Below are 18,255 nucleotides of genomic sequence, written 5' to 3' on the forward strand. Positions count from 1 at the left end.
AATAAAACACTTTATTAATTTATATGTCAGGATGGAAAAGGCCTAACTTGCCCTATACTGGGTGGGATTTCCCTACCTAAATGAAACTAAGGAAAGTCTGAGTCAAAGAGTTCAACTTAAAAGTCTATCTGTGTCCAAAATCTATATTTGCCCTCAAAACTAGATCTATACAATTTCTAGGGATGTCATTAACCAAAGAAACAGTGTTCAAAATAAAGTTCTGAGCTTCTTCCAGCTGGCAGCTTTCTTTCAGCCCCCTTCCCCAAGTCTAAAACAGTTCCACAAAAAGTCTCAAAATTACCATTCTTAGGTTCAAGTTGATACAGTTTTAAACAATACTGGAGGTTCCCTTCCCCAAGTTCCAAGTAACACAGTTCAAACACAAAAAGGTCTTGAGGCTTTCCAAGTAACACAGTTCAAACAGAAAAGGGTCTTGAGGCTCTCCAAGTAACACAGTTCAAACCCAAAAGGGTCTTGAGGCATCACAATGCCCTGGCCTTCTTATGACTCTTTGTCACCCTTTTCCATAAACTGTTTTCATGTAGGCGTCTTGGCTGTTCTCTTTATTTCCTTGGCCCAAAAAGATGTATTAATGCTTAATTTTAAAGTTATCTTCAGTTTGAACTTCAACATGTATTGACTTTTATTCAGTTTGGTATACAATGTGCAAGGTTCAATTTCTATTCAGCCCTTGGTTCAGTATTTATTTATTTAACTTCAATAAAAATGATCAGCACTCAGATACAGAGTATATTTCAACAATAGAAATGTTCAGGCACTCGCGCACCAAGTTATACGGGCTTTCACATCTGCCAGAAACTCTCCTGTCTCATTGATAGCTTTCCTCGCAACGCAGAGCACACGTACTTCTGCTTGTACTGTCAGGGGTCCAACTCCTGCCCCTCAGATGCTCCCGTGTCAGCTCATTGGCACAGGGGAAAATGCACTTCTGTTCAAAGGGAAAGGGACAGCCTCTCCACATGGCTACCTTCTCTACTCTAGGGAGCCCTAGCTCCCACGACAGGCTTCATGAGAACATCTCTCTCTGCAGTCCCCTGCGTCTTGACGTACTGCAGACGGCAGACCGACTCACAGCAGTTCCCTCCAGCGGCTCGCCTCTCCCAAAACTAGGTTCCCTGATGGTCACATGGCCCTCCCTGATGCTTCTCTGTGTTGCTTTCTCTCAATTTATACACCTGCACCCCTTTAACAGGTTGCAGGTGCGCTTTCCCAATTAAGCTTGCCTGACCATGATTAAGGTGACATGCCTGACCTTCACAACAGTTTGCAGGCATCTTTTTCATCCCAGTACTAAAGTGATGAAATGGCATAGCTTCATAGTACTGTCAAGTGTCATATGAGGGGTAATGAGGGGAGCTGATTTACAATAACCTATAAAGGTCGGGGAAATGTAAGGTTGGTTGTCATTAGGGAAAGGGTGATACCATGTCTCGCTTGGGTGCACCCTGCTACCAATACCTGTGGACTCTCCACCCAGGTGATCCTCCTTTGCTTCTCCAACCCCAGGGTCAGGATCCAATAGTGATAGCCTTTCCCTGGCCATGTGAGAAGAGAATCCAGGGGGTTTAGGAGTGAGGGTACCCTCAGGTTTCTCACATTGTATACTTGTAATGAAGCCCATGTTAAGATGGAAGTCTTTCACCTGTGCATCCTGTTGCATCCGGGGTCACAACCTGTGGATCTATAGCTGTTTTGGACTAAGACCCCCATGATCACTCACCATTGACTATGTTGACTACGGCTTATGGGAGTTGTAGTCGAGAACATATGCACTACACACACCCAGGAGCTGGAGAGCAGCTTTTAACGGGTATAAACTTGTTGATGTTCTGCCACCAGCTCAGCAGGAGACCAAGAGAAGAAAACCAACGAATGCAACTGTAAAAATTGTTGTTAAAAGTATAAGGATTAATTAACATGGAAAATAAAGCAGTAGAGCTCAGTTCCCATTAGTCCCCACTGTTCTCAACCTCTGAATACCTGTGTGGCATACTCTCTGGCTCCAGTTGGTCCACCCTCTGAGGCGCCTGTTAAAGTTTTTGTGTCTGTCTCTGTGAATCCATACCCATTAATAAACCTTCTTTGCCTCCTATTCTGTTTACAGATTCTGCTCTGACAGCTGAATTGCAGGCAGTAACTTCAGAGAACAGCTATCTCCGGGGCGATGGTGAGTTTCAGACTGTTATAAGTACATGCACAGAAGGGACAGAAGTGGCCAGAGACCGGATGTAGGTCAAGGTTGCCAACAAGTGAGATGTTATGTAATGTTAACGGTTCTTATACTGCCTACTGTTGCCACCTGTGCGGTTTCCTGGCGCTCTCGTGGATCTGTAAAGTAAGGGGGTGGTGGGGTAAGTAGGACTGAGCGGGAGTAAGAACAAGAGAGCTTTGATGTGCTGTTGGCAGCTTCGGTTCGGTTGACAACGTTCACTAAGTGTAGGTGTTTTTCGGTGGGTAGCCGCCAGGTGCTGTTGGCCGAGGCTATGTGTGTTTTGTCTTGTTGTTATGGTGTAGTGAAGTGCATGAGGTTTGTTGTGCTGTAGAGATATGGTTGTGTTTAGATCAGAGTTTGAGAGGTGTATGCAGATGGGTGAATTTTTAGTAAGGTTGGTTAGTGGCAGTGCACTTTCCTACCCCTGCTGTTATGACTAACTGTGGCCTATATCCCTTCCCCCATCGTAAATTCTGGTGTGCTGCGATTACCGCTCCTACAGTACCTGGCAAGTGGGGATAAAACACCTAAATTTGGGGCACAGTAGCAAGTACAAAACAGTCAGATCTGAGATACCCTGTAAGTGGGAAAAGACACCTATGTTCGAGATACCGTAGCAAGCAGAAAACACCTAGATTTGGGACACCTGGCAAGTGGGAAATTATACCTACATTTGAGACACAGTAGGAGGTAGAAAACACCTAGATTTGGGACACCTGGCAAGAGGGAAAATATGCCTAAATTTGAGAGCCACCTACAATTGAGACCTAGCAGTGATTGTAAAACTACTTACCAGCTGGCTAACATCGGTACGTCATGCCATTTAAGGCAACAAGAACGGTAGGGCTCAAATGGAACACAGCAACTGCTACATTCCCCACCTAGACAACACCCACTCCATCAGTCTTCGCTGGTCGACGGCGGCCAGCCACAGAGGTGAACATGGGCAATCACAGACCGGAGCCCGCCCTTCGGGAGGTGCCCCCACTGTGAAAACATAAAAATAATATGAGGCCGGGAAGGCCAAAAAGAAACACACCAACACAGGTTACAAAGAACATACAAGTGCTTTATTTAAAAGCTACAACAGTTACCAAAGTCAATTGACAAACGGATAGCTATTCGGCTCTCAGAGTAACATAACGAACTTCAACGAGAGTTCAATGTGTTAGTGAGAGAGAGCGCACATTGGGATACTTGGGTCTTTTATACTATTTGTCCAGCCCTTGGCCAACCCTCTCGCAGGTTAACCATTCTACGAGTCGGGCCTATGGGTTCCTTGCCAGGTCAATCCTATAATATATGCATTTTGATTAGTTTCACTGATATAGTTGTACATTTACACATAGGTCAACAGTAGGACAAGGTCTCAGTTCGCGACCCCGACAAGTGGCCTGCAGGCATATTAATTATTCATGTGTACGGAGGTCACAACGGCCAGAATCTTACTCAAAATGTCATTCGGCCTCCATTTTGATGTTCAGGGTGACTTCCATCTAACAAGAGAACCTAAAAGGGCGGCTTAATCCAAGATGGCGACTTACATTACTTTCTCTAAGGTCAAGACCTTGCCGTGGAGTTTGTTCGCATATGATGTTTAGACAACTTGGCGTAGGCCAATACACATACAATTGTTACAATAGGAGGCATAATATTGTTTCAATTCCGACAAACCCTCCTTTTGGCCTATGCCAAGTGCTAATATTTCTAATATCTCTGTAAATAACTCCATGCATTGTCGTTCATACATCCTGAATCATTGTCCGTAATATCTATAGCCATTAGGTCGTTCATCAAAACCTCTTGTAACACAAACTCTTTAGATGCTGTATCTGGGACATACATTTTGAGCCCTACTGTGCTCACTACTTGAGCACAACATCCCCCTAGCATTACACATATACTAGGTAGACATTGGAAACAGCAACAAAGGAATAGCAGAATTCCCAAAATAACCAGTATAACAGAAAGCACCTTCCAACCCCAGGATCGTAAAGAATCCCAGAACCAGGCGCTGATATTCCAATCTCCCACAGGAACATGTACTTCAGAACTAAGGATGTGCAAGTTCTGTATTGCTTTGAAAATTGTCGGTGAGGAATCAGGTGCAAAAACACAGCAAGCGGACCCCACTAATTTGCATACTCCACCACGTTCTGCCAGGATGACATCTAATGCCATCCGATTTTGGAGTGCTACCAATCTTATTGCTTTTTGTTCTAGTGTCATATTGTAGAGTATATCCGTGGTCCGGTTGATGGTTCTCTCCAGTACCCTTGCTTGTCCCCTAATATTTTCAGAATTTGCTATCTGTCCCCAAAATTGCACAACTGATTTTGCTATACCTCCCAATACTTGCCCAGGGATATCTCCGTTCTCGTCCCGCCGTGGGCGAGCCTTAGAAACTTCCAATGTACTAGCTATAAATACCCCAGGTAACAGGATTCCTAAATAACAGGTTCCCTGCCAATCCTTGGGCAACCAGGGAAATGCTGAACTACCACAAACTAAATAGACGGGCCCCCCTACATACATAGGCCTGCTCTCCCCAGTCAAATTTACAATGTTCACACAACCTTCAAAATCTCCCATTGACCGAGTGCCATTTCTTTGTACACAAAAGGGGACTGAATCAGGGCTATGATTAATAGAGTAGGAAGGAGGCACAGCGTCCTTATTGCCTATCGGAGCCATTTTAAAGGAAATTACAGTTTGAAAACGAAGAGATAGTTTATCAGATGGCCTAGTAGAAGCAACATTAGGTTTACTTCTATTTGAAAAAAGCGAGCATCCCAGGGGAGTCAATTCACGCTTCTCAAAATCATTCAAATTAGTTCCATCAAAGTTCCCTGATATGCTATCATTCCACCGGCCAAAGAATAGTGCTCGAAGAGAGGCATATCAAGCAGTCGTTAAAGGTAAAGGGTGAATTACTCTTATTAAAAATGGCATGCGTTGATTTCATTATTATCATTAAAGTGTTATTATGGTACTTTCGTCTATGCTGGGAGTCCCTAGGTGACAGAGTATGAAGGTGTACAGAGGGAGTCAAAGCAGTAGGTACAATTTCAATTGGCAGAAGAGGCTCTAGAGGATACATTTCTTCGAAGTACCAAAGTCCCACAGCAGTAACTATACAAATTCCAATTATTATTAACACAACACAGCAATACGTTTTCGGGGCCCAGGCACATTGTTCGTTGTCCGAGTTGGTGACCCCCTTATTTACAAGTCCAATGCGAACAGCAGCAGTGGAGGTGGCAGGCATCGTAGTTTCTCAATCGACAACCCCAATGTTCATTGCTGGCAACACTACGGTCGCGCGACTTCTTAGTCCTTCCCCAACCCTAGCCAGCAGAATCCCTTTTTTCTCAAAAACAAACTTCCTTTTGCAAGAGAAAGGAAACTCTCAATAACTTTTTCTTTCCAGATGCACAGGCAAAACCTGTGCCATAGTTCTATTTTCTTCATCGAAGGTCGTACCTGGTGGTACCCGGTACTGTTTGATCTGGAAATAAGGTAATGTCACTTCCTGAGGGAAGCAACGTATCGGAGGCGACGGAAGTCGCAGAACTTGAAACAGTGTTTTCCGGAAGTGACTTTTTAAAAGAGTGCGGAGACGAAATGGACTGTTCCCCAAGCTCCACGGGCTCAGAGGAATTCTCAGACGCACTCACAACGCTGTTTGCTACTCCAGGATCAGAGATTGTAGCATCAGCGAGGGGTTCTGCTTCTTCTGTAACGTGTGGCGTCGGGTGAGGAAGTTTCTTGACATGCATCGCGTGGATCCAATGCTTCTTTCCAGCCACACGCACTGCTGTTTGGGTGACCAACAGCACCTGGTGGGGTCCCCGCCAGCGGGGCGCGAGACAAGAAGACCTTTCGTAGGCCTTCACTAGGACCTAACTTCCAGGCTGTATGTTGTGTCCTGGGCCCGTAAACCATACAGGTAAAGCTGATTGGACCTGATGATAAATGAGATACAGATTTTTAGTCAACTGGTTACAGTAGTCTACAAGCAACACATTATCAACCTCCCTCAATGCTTTAGGCTTCGGAAGACCCCAAATGTTAGCAGGTCTCCCGATCACTACCTCAAATGGAGAGAGCCCAGTCTTAGTTTGAGGTGTAGTACGCATGGCTAACAATACAATAGGTAAGGCTTCTGGCCATTTCAATTTGGTGCCGGCACATGTTTTGGCAAGCTTATTCTTCAGGATACCGTTATGTCTCTCTACCAACCCAGCACTTTAAGGATGTCTAGCTGAGTGAAATTGTTTTTCCATGTGTAACGCTGTGCATATCTGCAAAATTACTGCTGCACCAAAATGGGGACCGTTGTCCGACCAAATTACCCTTGGAAGCCCAAATCGTGGAAAGAATTCTTTTACCATAGTCTTTGCAGTGGTCATGGCAGTAGCATCCTTAATGGGGAAAGCCTCGACCCATTTACTAAAAGCACAAATAATCACAAGAACATATTTTAGATTGTTACACCGTTCCATCTCAATAAAATCAAAGTGGATGACCTCGAAGGGGACAGAAGGGGGCCCAAAACTACCCCTTGGAGTTACTGTCCACTTTCCCACATTGTGCTGTAAGCAAATCATACAATTCTGAACATGTCGCTGTGCAATCTTCAAAATTTTATCATTCACCCAGACTTGTTCTAACATTTTCGTGATCTGCTGAGCAGAGTTTGGAACCTTCACCTATTCCCGTTAATCAGAAAGGTCCCTACGTTGAATTATTAGTGGGGAATAGGAAACATCAGTTTTTGATAGACACTGGAGCACAGAAGTGCTCCATTGATCATTCCCGGGTTCCAAACATTCCACTGTCAGGGCAAACAAATGTTTCTGTAGGGTTTTCGGGTATACCAATTGCCTGTCCGGTTTCTTCGCCGGTGTCTGTTTCTTTGGGTCCCTTCACGGACCATTGTCCCTTCCTCCTGACTTCGAACTGTGGAGAGAATTTGCTGGGGTTAAATTTGTTGAAGAAACTGAATGCAGTAATTCATTTTGATTAGTTTCACTGATATAGTTGTACATTTACACATAGGTCATCAGTAAGACAAGGTCTCAGTTCGCGACCCCGACAAGTGGCCTGCAGGCATATTGATTATTCATGTGTACGGAGGTCACAACGGCCAGAATCTTACTCAAAATGTCATTCGGCCTCCATTTTGATGTTCAGGGTGAGTTCCATCTAACAAGAGAACCTAAAATGGCGGCTTAATCCAAGATGGCGACTTACATTACTTTCTCTAAGGTCAAGACCTTGCCGTGGAGTTTGTTCGCATATGATGTTTAGACAACTTGGCGTAGGCCAATACACATACAATTGTTACGATAGGAGGCATAATATTGTTTCAATTCCGACACCACTTCGGGGCACCCAGACAGGATTCTTTTCATTTGTGGAATGTAATGATCTGCTTTCGCTCTCAGGTAATTCCTGAGGAAATCTCTGTCTGGAGAACTAATGATTGGAAAACCAAGGTAAACAGTTGTCTTGACCCTCTCTAGGGCAACCCCCGTTCACAGAGCAACTTAGTGTGTTTTTTTGTGCTCTCCTTACAAGCGGCATTACTTGCGTTTATTGGGAATTGATCTTAAGATGTTTTCTCTTGCAAAGCCTTCAAATGCAGCCAAGAGGCAACATAGCCCTGTTTGGGTACAATCCAGTAGCACAAAGTCGTTGGCGTAGGCCATCCAACATATTGCAATATTTCCAATGTCTGCCTCCAACAAAAGATCTGCAATGTATAAATTGCAGAGGCAGGAGGCGACGACGCACCCCTGCCTCAGACCGTATCTTTTCAGATAGTCTGCCATCCAAGTTTAGCCTAACTTGGACGTTAGTATCTTCTTGCAGTTTAATGATCAACTTCAGCAGACCATCGGGAATACCCCACTTCTTAATTTTGCCCAGAGTCTGGGTACGGAAACGTTAACGAAGGCATTGGATAAGTCCAGGGTTGCCAGATGTATGACAGAATATTTTTATTTATTGACAAGATCCTGGAGACAGCCCAACACATATCCATTCAAATTTGTGCCATGGTTTATTTGGAAGCCGGTCTGAAAAGGTGATTACTGGTTTTTGTGTTGAGCCTAGGTGTTTCAGGATCAGCATCTAAAATAGAGATAGGTCGATAGTTTTTAGCATCAGATCTGCTACCCCATTTATAGATCCGGATAATGTACAGCGTTCTCCACGTTGATGGCTGTCCTCGGGATGTCGTCAGAAAGAGCCTCAAAATCCCTGCCCATTCTATCATGGCTCTTCTGAAGAAGCTATTTGAGGTTTTGTTCAGTCCTGGAGCTCTGGAGGTGCTGGTTCTTTTAATGGCCTCCAACACGTCATCCGTGCCATAAGTAATTGCACCCACATTAACTGACTGAGTAATTCGGCCAGTTGAGGTTAACTGTGGCACTGATGTGATCGACCAAATCAATGACTCCTGGATTAGTGTAGATCAAGATATGTCTACGCCTCCAGTAGCTCACACATCACATTATTTTGAATTTTTTTCGGATGAGGATGTGCATGTAAAAACGCGGCCCGAACTTCAGCCTAAAACGAAGCAGATAGGCTCCAAAAAATCATGGCGACCAGCCTACCCCTGAGTATTAGACCTAGTAATTCTAAACAGCAAAGCTCAAACAACACTGAGTCAACAAATGCTCAGACTGCAAAACAATTCACTAAAGCTTTACCATCGAATGACCAAAAGATTTTTCTTTAACACATGCGCCCTTAAACAATCTTATTGCAGTCGTAGAAGAAGATGCTGAAGCCGCAGCAGCGCAGTCAAGGACGGCCCAGTCAACCTGCAAAACGATCAAAACAGTTGAGAATCAAAACATAAGGACTAAAAAGGACCCAATATACGAACAAAGGTGTAGTGAGATCAGAAAAGCTGTAGATGTTTATCTTGATATTCAACTTAAAGATAAAAATCTATCCATCAATAGAACTATCACTGCGTTTGACATGGAACAGAAACAATCCAGTTGCATGCAACAGAACAGCCACATGCAAACTCCAGCATGCTGTGTCGCAATTGAAAAACCTCGGCCATTAACAGGATTGTGTGGCCACACTGCACTTCCCAATAGAGGGGACTTAAGAAACATCGTGAATTCAAGGTTTGGGCAGGGTGTGAATAGCCTAAATGCCCCAATAATTGAAGTGTCCACCTTGAGCTCATTCTTTGATAATGAAATGCCGTGCGCCACCCTACGAGAAGTATGACTTAAGTAGATCAAGCATTATGAATATTTTTGCTGAGGTGCCTTATCTAGAAGACATTACATCGATCGATATAGACCAGGTAGAGTTCTTGAGTGACAGTGATTTATCCATTGTTCGACTTTGGAGTCTATCCAGTGTGGTGTTGAACACCATATGGAAGACAAAGATGGGCCTATTTAGACTAGGTTCAATTGTTTCACAGGATCCCGACACAAAAGATAATCTTCCTGCAAGCATCAAATCCAAACCCCGATGACCAAGCATGAAAAATGCATTCACAAAGAAAGGCAACAATTATTCTGTGTGCCGCATGCTAAGGCATAACAACCAGTGAACAAAATAGATAACCCTTGCCTGCTGGAATACTCGTGGCCATGCCCATCTGCAATCGTCCTTAGACAATCTCATAGATAAATTTGATACAGTAGCCTTACAGGAAACCTGCTAACCAATACGCCACTATGGGATGATCATGACATTGTTTTACTTCCAGCAAAGTCCTTCAAAAGAGGTAGACCAACACTAGACCTCCTTGTAGCCGTAAAGAAAAGCACTGGATTCTCAATGCAACCGTGGGCTGCCCCAAATTATTTTTTACAATTGCTTAAAATCAGTTATCAGGTGTATAATATAGCTTTGCTGAATATATATAGAAACCCAGCCGGGATAACTGATGACTGCTTTTACACAGCGCTTATTCAACTTCTAGACATGATCCTTTTGTCAGGCACTGCATTTGGAAGGTGTGGCAACATTGGAAACTGAAGACTAGACGCCGCTTTAGCAAGCGCGGTTTAGTCCTCAAGCAAGATGGCGGACTGCTGTTTATTAATGCACCGTTCCCTAGAAATGGTGCGTTGCATTCGTCACTTCCTGGACTACGCCGCTGGGCTTGCACAGTGTTCCCCTTCGGTCTACGCCTCTCCTCAGTACTCCTTCTCTTGTTCCCAGCTTGGATTTTGCTTCGTGTTCCTGCTCTCCAATTTCCAGCTCAGTAGTCTGCTACATTTCATTCTCATTCTAACCTCTCTCACTTGTTGCTGTTCTTCCGCGCTCCTCGCACTTCTTACCATTTGCTTGTTCTAACTCTGACCCTTACTAGTATTACTCCTTATCTTTCCTATCAGCTGGTCTTCCGCGCACCTCACACTTCCTACCATTTACTTGCGCTAACACTGCCACCTCTGGTCTCGATGAGTTTTTTCCTTCACAAGTGTCAGCAGATTCTCTCTTAGTTTCGTACTCTAGTTTTCTTTTCTTTTCCTACCTGACTGTCATCTTGCGAGGTGTCTATCTTCTTTCTTTATTGTTACACTATTCTGTTAGTGCTATCTTCTGGACACTGCCAGTGGGCTTTTGCTCCAACTCCCAGCTACACGGAACAGCTATATTGAATGCGGACATACCTTTCGAGTGGACCAAGACATACCCTTGTATGTACAATAGAAGTTTCCTGCTGACTTGAATGCACTTCATCAGCTACCATTGGTCAAGACTAGGTGCGATACTTACCAGCATCAATGTCCTTTCTGCGATCTGCACAGAACGTGCTACAACATCTACCAGGGTTTTTTGGTGCCTACAGCTTTTTTCCTCGGATCGGCTCCTTGGAGTTCCCCGTGACCAGGTTCTCAGTCCGGTTGTCAAGCTGATTGGCCCGAGAGGACCGCGTACCTGTAGTCTTGGTGGTTGATCTCGCAGAGGTCGCCAGTCTGGAGTCCGGGAACTGATGAAATAGCGGCACGAGGAATCAGCCTCTCCACCACCCAAAAGAGAAACTGGGTGAAGGATGGACCAACTCCCAATGTCACGAAAGGCACTCTCCAGATATGCGTGACAAGAGGATTGTAGGCTCAGATGGATGGAACCATAGTCCAGGTGGAACTTGATATTAAGACCATGAATCTTCCAAGAACCTCAGTGCAGCGGCAGTTGGTAGATAGACCAGTGTAGCAGAAAAGGTATTCGCCGTAGGCAAAAGGAGCTTGGCTGGTGCTGATGGTTCCAATGGTGCACAGGATAAAGTTCGGAGTCAGGCAAGACAGGAAAGAGTGAGGTCAGTTGGAGCTTGCTGTCTGGCCAAATAAGAACTGTCTAAACGTGCCCAGAATGGAACAGGAGAATGAAGGCTAGCATAGGGTATGACCCATATACACAATGGATGGTAAATGACTCAGGACAGGACTCAGGAAAGGGCTGAGGGAAGGCTGGCCCAGAACAGGACCCAGGTAAGGACTGGAGGCAGACAGGCCCAGGACAGGACCCAGGTAAGAGCTGGAGGCAGGCTGGCCCAGGGCAGGACCCAGGTAAGGACTGGTGGCAGGCAGGCCCAGGACAGGACCCGGGTAAGGACTGGAGGCAGGCTGGCCCAGGGCAGGCCACAGGTAAGGACTGGAGGCAGGCAGGCCCAGGACAGGACCCGGGTAAGGACTGGAGGCAGGCTGGCCCAGGACAGGCCACAGATAAGGACTAGAGGCAGGCAGGCCCAGGACAGGCCACAGGTAAGGACCGGGGGCAGGCAGGCCCAGGACAGGCCACAGGTAAGGACTGGAGGCAGGCAGGCCCAGGACAGGCCACAGGTAAGTACTGGAGGCAGGAACAACGAGGCGAGCGAAGCGAACCGCGTTGAGACGCGACCCGCTTTGACTCGCTGCCTCTTTTATGGGCCGCCGGCGCCCGAGAGGCCTGGAACGCAAGCCGTTCCGTTTCCGGGCGCCGGCGAACCCACAACGAGGCTTGGAAGGCAAGCACCTCCAAGGAGGCGAGCCCAGTCCACGGCGCATGCGCGGAACCGAGAGAGAGGTCCTCCGCGCATGCGCCGAAGGCCGCCGGCCCCGTAACCAGTCGCTCCCCTCCCGGCGAGTCCCCAGACGCGAACACGCGGGTAGACTCGCCAGGAGGAAATGGGAGCGGCAGACCCCAGTCTCCCGCGTGACATGACACTATGCCCCCTCCCAGGAAGACCCGGGGCCCCAGGTTTCCAGGGAAATCGTACGTAGAACTCACGTATCAGCCGGGGAGCATGTACGTGCTGGTGCGGTTCCCATGTACGATCACAGGCTGGGTACCCCTTCCAATCAACCAGATAGTGGAGCACCCCTCTACGGTAACGGGCATCACAGATCTCGTGTACCTCAAACTCAGGGACGCCCTGCACCAGAACAGAGGCCGGGCGAGGAGAGGTGCGGCCGTAATCATCGACCACATAGGGCTTCAACAGGGACACATGAAAAACGGGATGTACACGCCAAGAAGAGGGTAGGCGAAGACGGAAGGCTACAGAGGACAACCGTTTGGAGATAACAAAGGGTCCCAAATATCGAGGGGCAAGTTCTTTGAGGACAACCACGCCTTGTCACCCTCCTGGAAATTGGGTTCTGCACTCCTCTTCCTGTCTGCCTGTCTCTTCATCCGATCCTTGGCTTCACTCAAGATCTTGCGTGCCAGTTCTTGTTGTTCCCGGATGTGTAAGACCAGGCCATCAGCAGAAGGAACAGTACTAGATGGAACTGGTTGAAAAGGCATCAACCGAGGATGTAGACCAGTGGAACAGAAGAATGGGCTGACTCCAATGGAAGCATGAACGGTGTTGTTGTAGGATACTTCGGCCAGATCCAAACCATCTTTCCAATTAGACTGTGTGGCATTGGCAAAACAGCGGAGGTACCCCTCCAAAGTCTGATTGGTCCTTTCGGTTAGCCCATTGGTCTGCGGGTGGTAGCCTGAGCTTAGAGCTCTATGTATTCCCAGATGACCACACACCTGTCTCCAAAATGATGAAAGGAACTGGGTTCCTCTATCCGATATGATCTTCTCCGGTAGGCCGTGCAACCGGTAGATGTCGTGCAGAAATGCTGAAGCCATTTGAGTAGCTGTAGGGATCTTCTGGAATGGGATGAAATGGGCCAGTTTGGTGAAGCTGTCCACAACCACCATTATACAGGTGTACCCTTCTGATGGAGGCAAATCCACAATGAAATCGGTAGCGATTGTATGCCATGGATAGGGAGCTATTTCAGTGGGCATTAACAAACCCAATGGTCGTCTTCTGGGAACCTTGCACTGGGCACAAATTGGACAGCTGTCGATGTACTTCTGGACCTCGGTCGCCCAACCAGGCCACCAGAACTGTCGGGATATCAACTCTCGAGTGGCTCTGACCCCGCGATGTCCTTCTATGGGTGAATCATGGAATCCATGTAGAATGCCCCTTCTAACAGCTCCTCTAGGTATGTAGAGTCTTTTCTGAAAAAACAACAGTCCATCTCGTTCTGAAACCAATTGCCGACTAAGAAGGGTCGTTCTTTCTGGATCCGACCGAGTGGCTTCCGCGATGGACTTAAGGTGAGAGGACAAGGCCAGCAAAAAATGGCGAGGAGAAATCAGTGGCAGATCTGGACAAGGCGTCCCATCTACGTTTTCCAGGGACCTGGAAAGAGCATCCGCCTTTATATTGGAGGTTCCCGGGATATAAGTAACATGGAACTTAAACGGAGAGAAGAAGAAGGCCCACCGGGCTTGACGAGGAGTCCGACATTGCAGAGAGCGAAGATATTGCAGATTGCGATGGTCTGTCCGCACCTCCACAGAAAAGCGAGCTCCGAGGAGAAAATGTCTCCATTCCTCGAATGCGGTCTTGATGGCCAACAGTTCCTTTTCAATCACCGCGTAGTTTCGTTCGCTGGGACTCAACTTGCGAGAATAATAGGCCACTGGATGTTCCACTAACGTGGTTGGATCTTTCTGAAGAAGGACTGCTCCTACCGCGAAGCTGGAAGCATCGGCCTCCACTATGTAGGGCAACTCTTCCTGGGGATGGCGCAGGATCGGGGCAGCCATAAAGGCCGACTTCAATACGTTGAAAGCCTGAGAAGCCACGGCATCCCATTCGAAAGCGATCTTGCTGCTGGTTAGCCTGGTGAGGGGCGCCGAGATCTGCGAGAACTGTGGAATAAAGCACCTGTAAAAGTTTGCAAATCCCAAAAAGCGTTGGAGAGCCTTGGTATCGTGTGGATGTTTCCATTCTTGTATGGCTCGCACCTTCTTGGGATCCATCCCAATACCTTCTTGATTGATAACAAATCCCAAGAACTCAATGCTAGGTTGGTGAAAGCTACATTTCTCTGCTTTGGCGAACAGGTTATTGATGGACAGCCGATGAAGGACCTCACAAACGTGTTCCACATGCTCGTCTAAGGATTTAGAAAATATCAATATGTCGTCCAGATAAACCCAGACGGATAATCCTAGCAGATCACCAAAGATGTAGTCCATGAATCGTTGAAAAACAGCGGGGGCATTACATAAGCCGAAAGGCATAACCCTGTATTCAAAATGCCCAAAAGATGTCTTGAAAGCTGTCTTCCACTTGTCCCCACTCCTGATGCGCACCAAATGATAAGCTCCGCGGAGGTCCAATTTGGAGAAGATTCGCGCAGTATGCAGGGTTTCAAGGATACTGCGAATTAAAGGTAAAGGATACCGGTCCTTGGCTGTTATGTCATTCAACTGCCGGTAGTCGACACAGGGTCTCAATGTACCTTCTTTTTTCTTTACAAAAAACAGGGGAAATCCTGCAGGTGATTTTGACGGCACAATGTACCCCTTTTCTAGACTCTCTGACAAATACTCCTGAAGAACTTGCTTCTCGTCACGTGTTAAAGCACATAGTTTCCCATGGGGAATAACGTGGTTCGGCAGCAGGTCAATGGAGCAATCAAAGGAACGGTGTGGAGGAAGGGGTATGTTGCCGGGTTCAGAAAAAACCTGTTTGAATTCGGAATATTCATGTGGGACCAGAGACGTGGAACATAGATGGACCCCATTGCTGTCTGTTTCTAGAGCAGTCGAAACGGCCATGGTGGGAACCGGTAGCTTGCATTCTTGAGCACACCTTATGGATGAAAAGGTCAAGGTCTGGGTTCTCCAGTCTATCAAAGGATTGTGGTGTTGCAACCAAGGTAATCCCAAGACCACCTTGTAGTTCGGTGACTTAATAACATCAAAGGCAAGTTCCTCGTAATGATCAGCAATCAGAAGAGCCAGTCCAACTGTGAACCGACTAACGGGTCCAGAAGACAAGGGAGTACCATCAATAAGCTCCACCGACAGAGGTGTGTGTCTGGAAATGAGTGGTATCTTATGTCTGGAGACGAACGTTTCGTCAATGTAATTGCCGGAAGCCCCACAGTCCAGTAGACCAGATACTTCCAGGTTCTTGTTTGGTAATTTAATTCAGACCTTCAGGGTCTGTAGCACCGCTGGTTGCATGGGCAGACGAATAGAACAAATAACAGAAGGGTCTGAGGAAGGGATAGGACCTGTCGTTGCCCTTCCCGTATACGACAGGTCTCTTAGTTTCCCGACTTCTTCTTCTGCGGACGCAAAGGACACGTACCCAAATAATGCCCAGCTGCTCCACAGTAAAGACACAAACGCAAAGACCTCCTTCGTTTCTTCTCTTCTTCCGTCAAAGGTCCTCTCATGGCTCCTACTTGCATGGGCTCAGGTCCGGACTCGGTCGACCCGAATGAACCAGCGGGTGAATTGGTCTTCCGGGGACCGCTTCTGTCAAGCCGACGTCTCTCAGCCTTTCGTTCGGCTAACCTTTGGTCAATACGGAGTACTTGATCAATCAAGAGTTGAAGGCTCTCTGGTTCAGGGATGTGGAGTAACTCATCCTTGTACTCCTCTCTCAGGCCTCGACGAAACAGTGTCTTCTGTGTAATTTCGGGCCACTGGGAGTCGGTAGCCAAAAGTCGGAAGCGGCTGATGTAGGTGATAATGTCAGTGCTTCCCTGTTTGTAGTCCATCAATTGATTCTGTGCAACGGAGGCCAGGTTCGGCGTCTGGAACACCTCAAGGAAGGCCTTTTCAAAGGCAGCAAAGTCATTCAAAATAGGACTGTTCGTAACCACAAACGGAGTTGCCCAAGCTAATGCGTTCCCAGTTAGGTTCCCCAGGATGTAACCAATCTTGGCCCTATCGTTGTTGAAGTAGGTAGACCTGAAGAGAAAATGTATCCTGCAGTGGTTACAAAACTCTGCCACCCGTCTAGGGTCTCCGTCGAATTTGATGGGTGTTGTCTGAGCCAATGATCCCTCTACTTGAGAGGTACTGGGTGCTCCTTGCGTTATCATTTGACGTAATGTTTGATTCTCCTGACGCAGGGCGGTCATCTCGGCCCTGAGCGCTAGCAACTCGTTCCTCATGTCTTGCGATTCATCCATCTCTGAATCAGAAGGCAGGCGTCTCAATCTGTCAAGCTGATTGGCCCGAGAGGACCGCGTACCTGTAGTCTTGGTGGTTGATCTCGCAGAGGTCGCCAGTCTGGAGTCCGGGAACTGATGAAATAGCGGCACGAGGAATCAGCCTCTCCACCACCCAAAAGAGAAACTGGGTGAAGGATGGACCAACTCCCAATGTCACGAAAGGCACTCTCCAGATATGCGTGACAAGAGGATTGTAGGCTCAGATGGATGGAACCATAGTCCAGGTGGAACTTGATATTAAGACCATGAATCTTCCAAGAACCTCAGTGCAGCGGCAGTTGGTAGATAGACCAGTGTAGCAGAAAAGGTATTCGCCGTAGGCAAAAGGAGCTTGGCTGGTGCTGATGGTTCCAATGGTGCACAGGATAAAGTTCGGAGTCAGGCAAGACAGGAAAGAGTGAGGTCAGTTGGAGCTTGCTGTCTGGCCAAATAAGAACTGTCTAAACGTGCCCAGGATGGAACAGGAGAATGAAGGCTAGCATAGGGTATGACCCATATACACAATGGATGGTAAATGACTCAGGACAGGACTCAGGAAAGGGCTGAGGGAAGGCTGACCCAGGACAGGACCCAGGTAGTAGCTGGAGGCTGGCTGGCCCAGAACAGGACCCAGGTAAGGACTGGAGGCAGACAGACCCAGGACAGGACCCAGGTAAGAGCTGGAGGCAGGCTGGCCCAGGGCAGGACCCAGGTAAGGACTGGTGGCAGGCAGGCCCAGGACAGGACCCGGGTAAGGACTGGAGGCAGGCTGGCCCAGGGCAGGCCACAGGTAAGGACTGGAGGCAGGCAGGCCCAGGACAGGACCCGGGTAAGGACTGGAGGCAGGCTGGCCCAGGACAGGCCACAGATAAGGACTGGAGGCAGGCAGGCCCAGGACAGGCCATAGGTAAGGACTGGGGGCAGGCAGGCCCAGGACAGGCCACAGGTAAGGACTGGAGGCAGGCAGGCCCAGGACAGGCCACAGGTAAGTACTGGAGGCAGGAACAACGAGGCGAGCGAAGCGAACCGCGTTGAGACGCGACCCGCTTTGACTCGCGGCCTCTTTTATGGGCCGCCGGCGCCCGAGAGGCCTGGAACGCAAGCCGTTTCGTTTCCGGGCGCCGGCGAACCCACAACGAGGCTTGGAAGGCAAGCCCCTCCAAGGAGGCGAGCCCAGTCCACGGCGCATGCGCGGAACCGAGAGAGAGGTCCTCCGCGCATGTGCCGAAGGCCGCCGGCCCCGTAACCCGTCGCTCCCCTCCCGGCGAGTCCCCAGACGCGAACGCGCGGGTAGACTCGCCAGGAGGAAATGGGAGCGGCAGACCCCAGTCTCCCGCGTGACATGACACCGGTCAAGGTGGCCACGGAAGGAGCCAGAGCCTATTTACACGCAAAGAAGGAAAGGAAGCATCAGGAAGAGAAAGAATCAGACCCATGAAGAACTAGAAGGAAGAAACAGACAGACCCCAAGGACAGCTCTTCCAAAGGTCAAGGTGAGGAGGAGGTTCGGGA

General features: G+C 47.9%; 1 protein-coding gene across 1 annotated transcript in view; it reads left to right on the top strand.

Moving 5' to 3' along the window:
- Positions 1–18,255, top strand: part of LOC138447672 (macrophage mannose receptor 1-like) — a 193,564-nt gene that overhangs the window by 92,504 nt on the left and 82,805 nt on the right. Inside the window, exon 4 of the mRNA XM_069603929.1 lies at positions 2,126–2,188. Coding sequence (XP_069460030.1) covers positions 2,126–2,188 — 63 coding nt within the window. The remainder of the gene's footprint in view (positions 1–2,125; positions 2,189–18,255) is intronic.

The sequence above is a fragment of the Ambystoma mexicanum genome, chromosome 3q (genome assembly GCF_040938575.1).
Source record: "Ambystoma mexicanum isolate Mex_15411 chromosome 3q, UKY_AmexF1_1, whole genome shotgun sequence".
NCBI lineage: Eukaryota > Metazoa > Chordata > Amphibia > Caudata > Ambystomatidae > Ambystoma > Ambystoma mexicanum.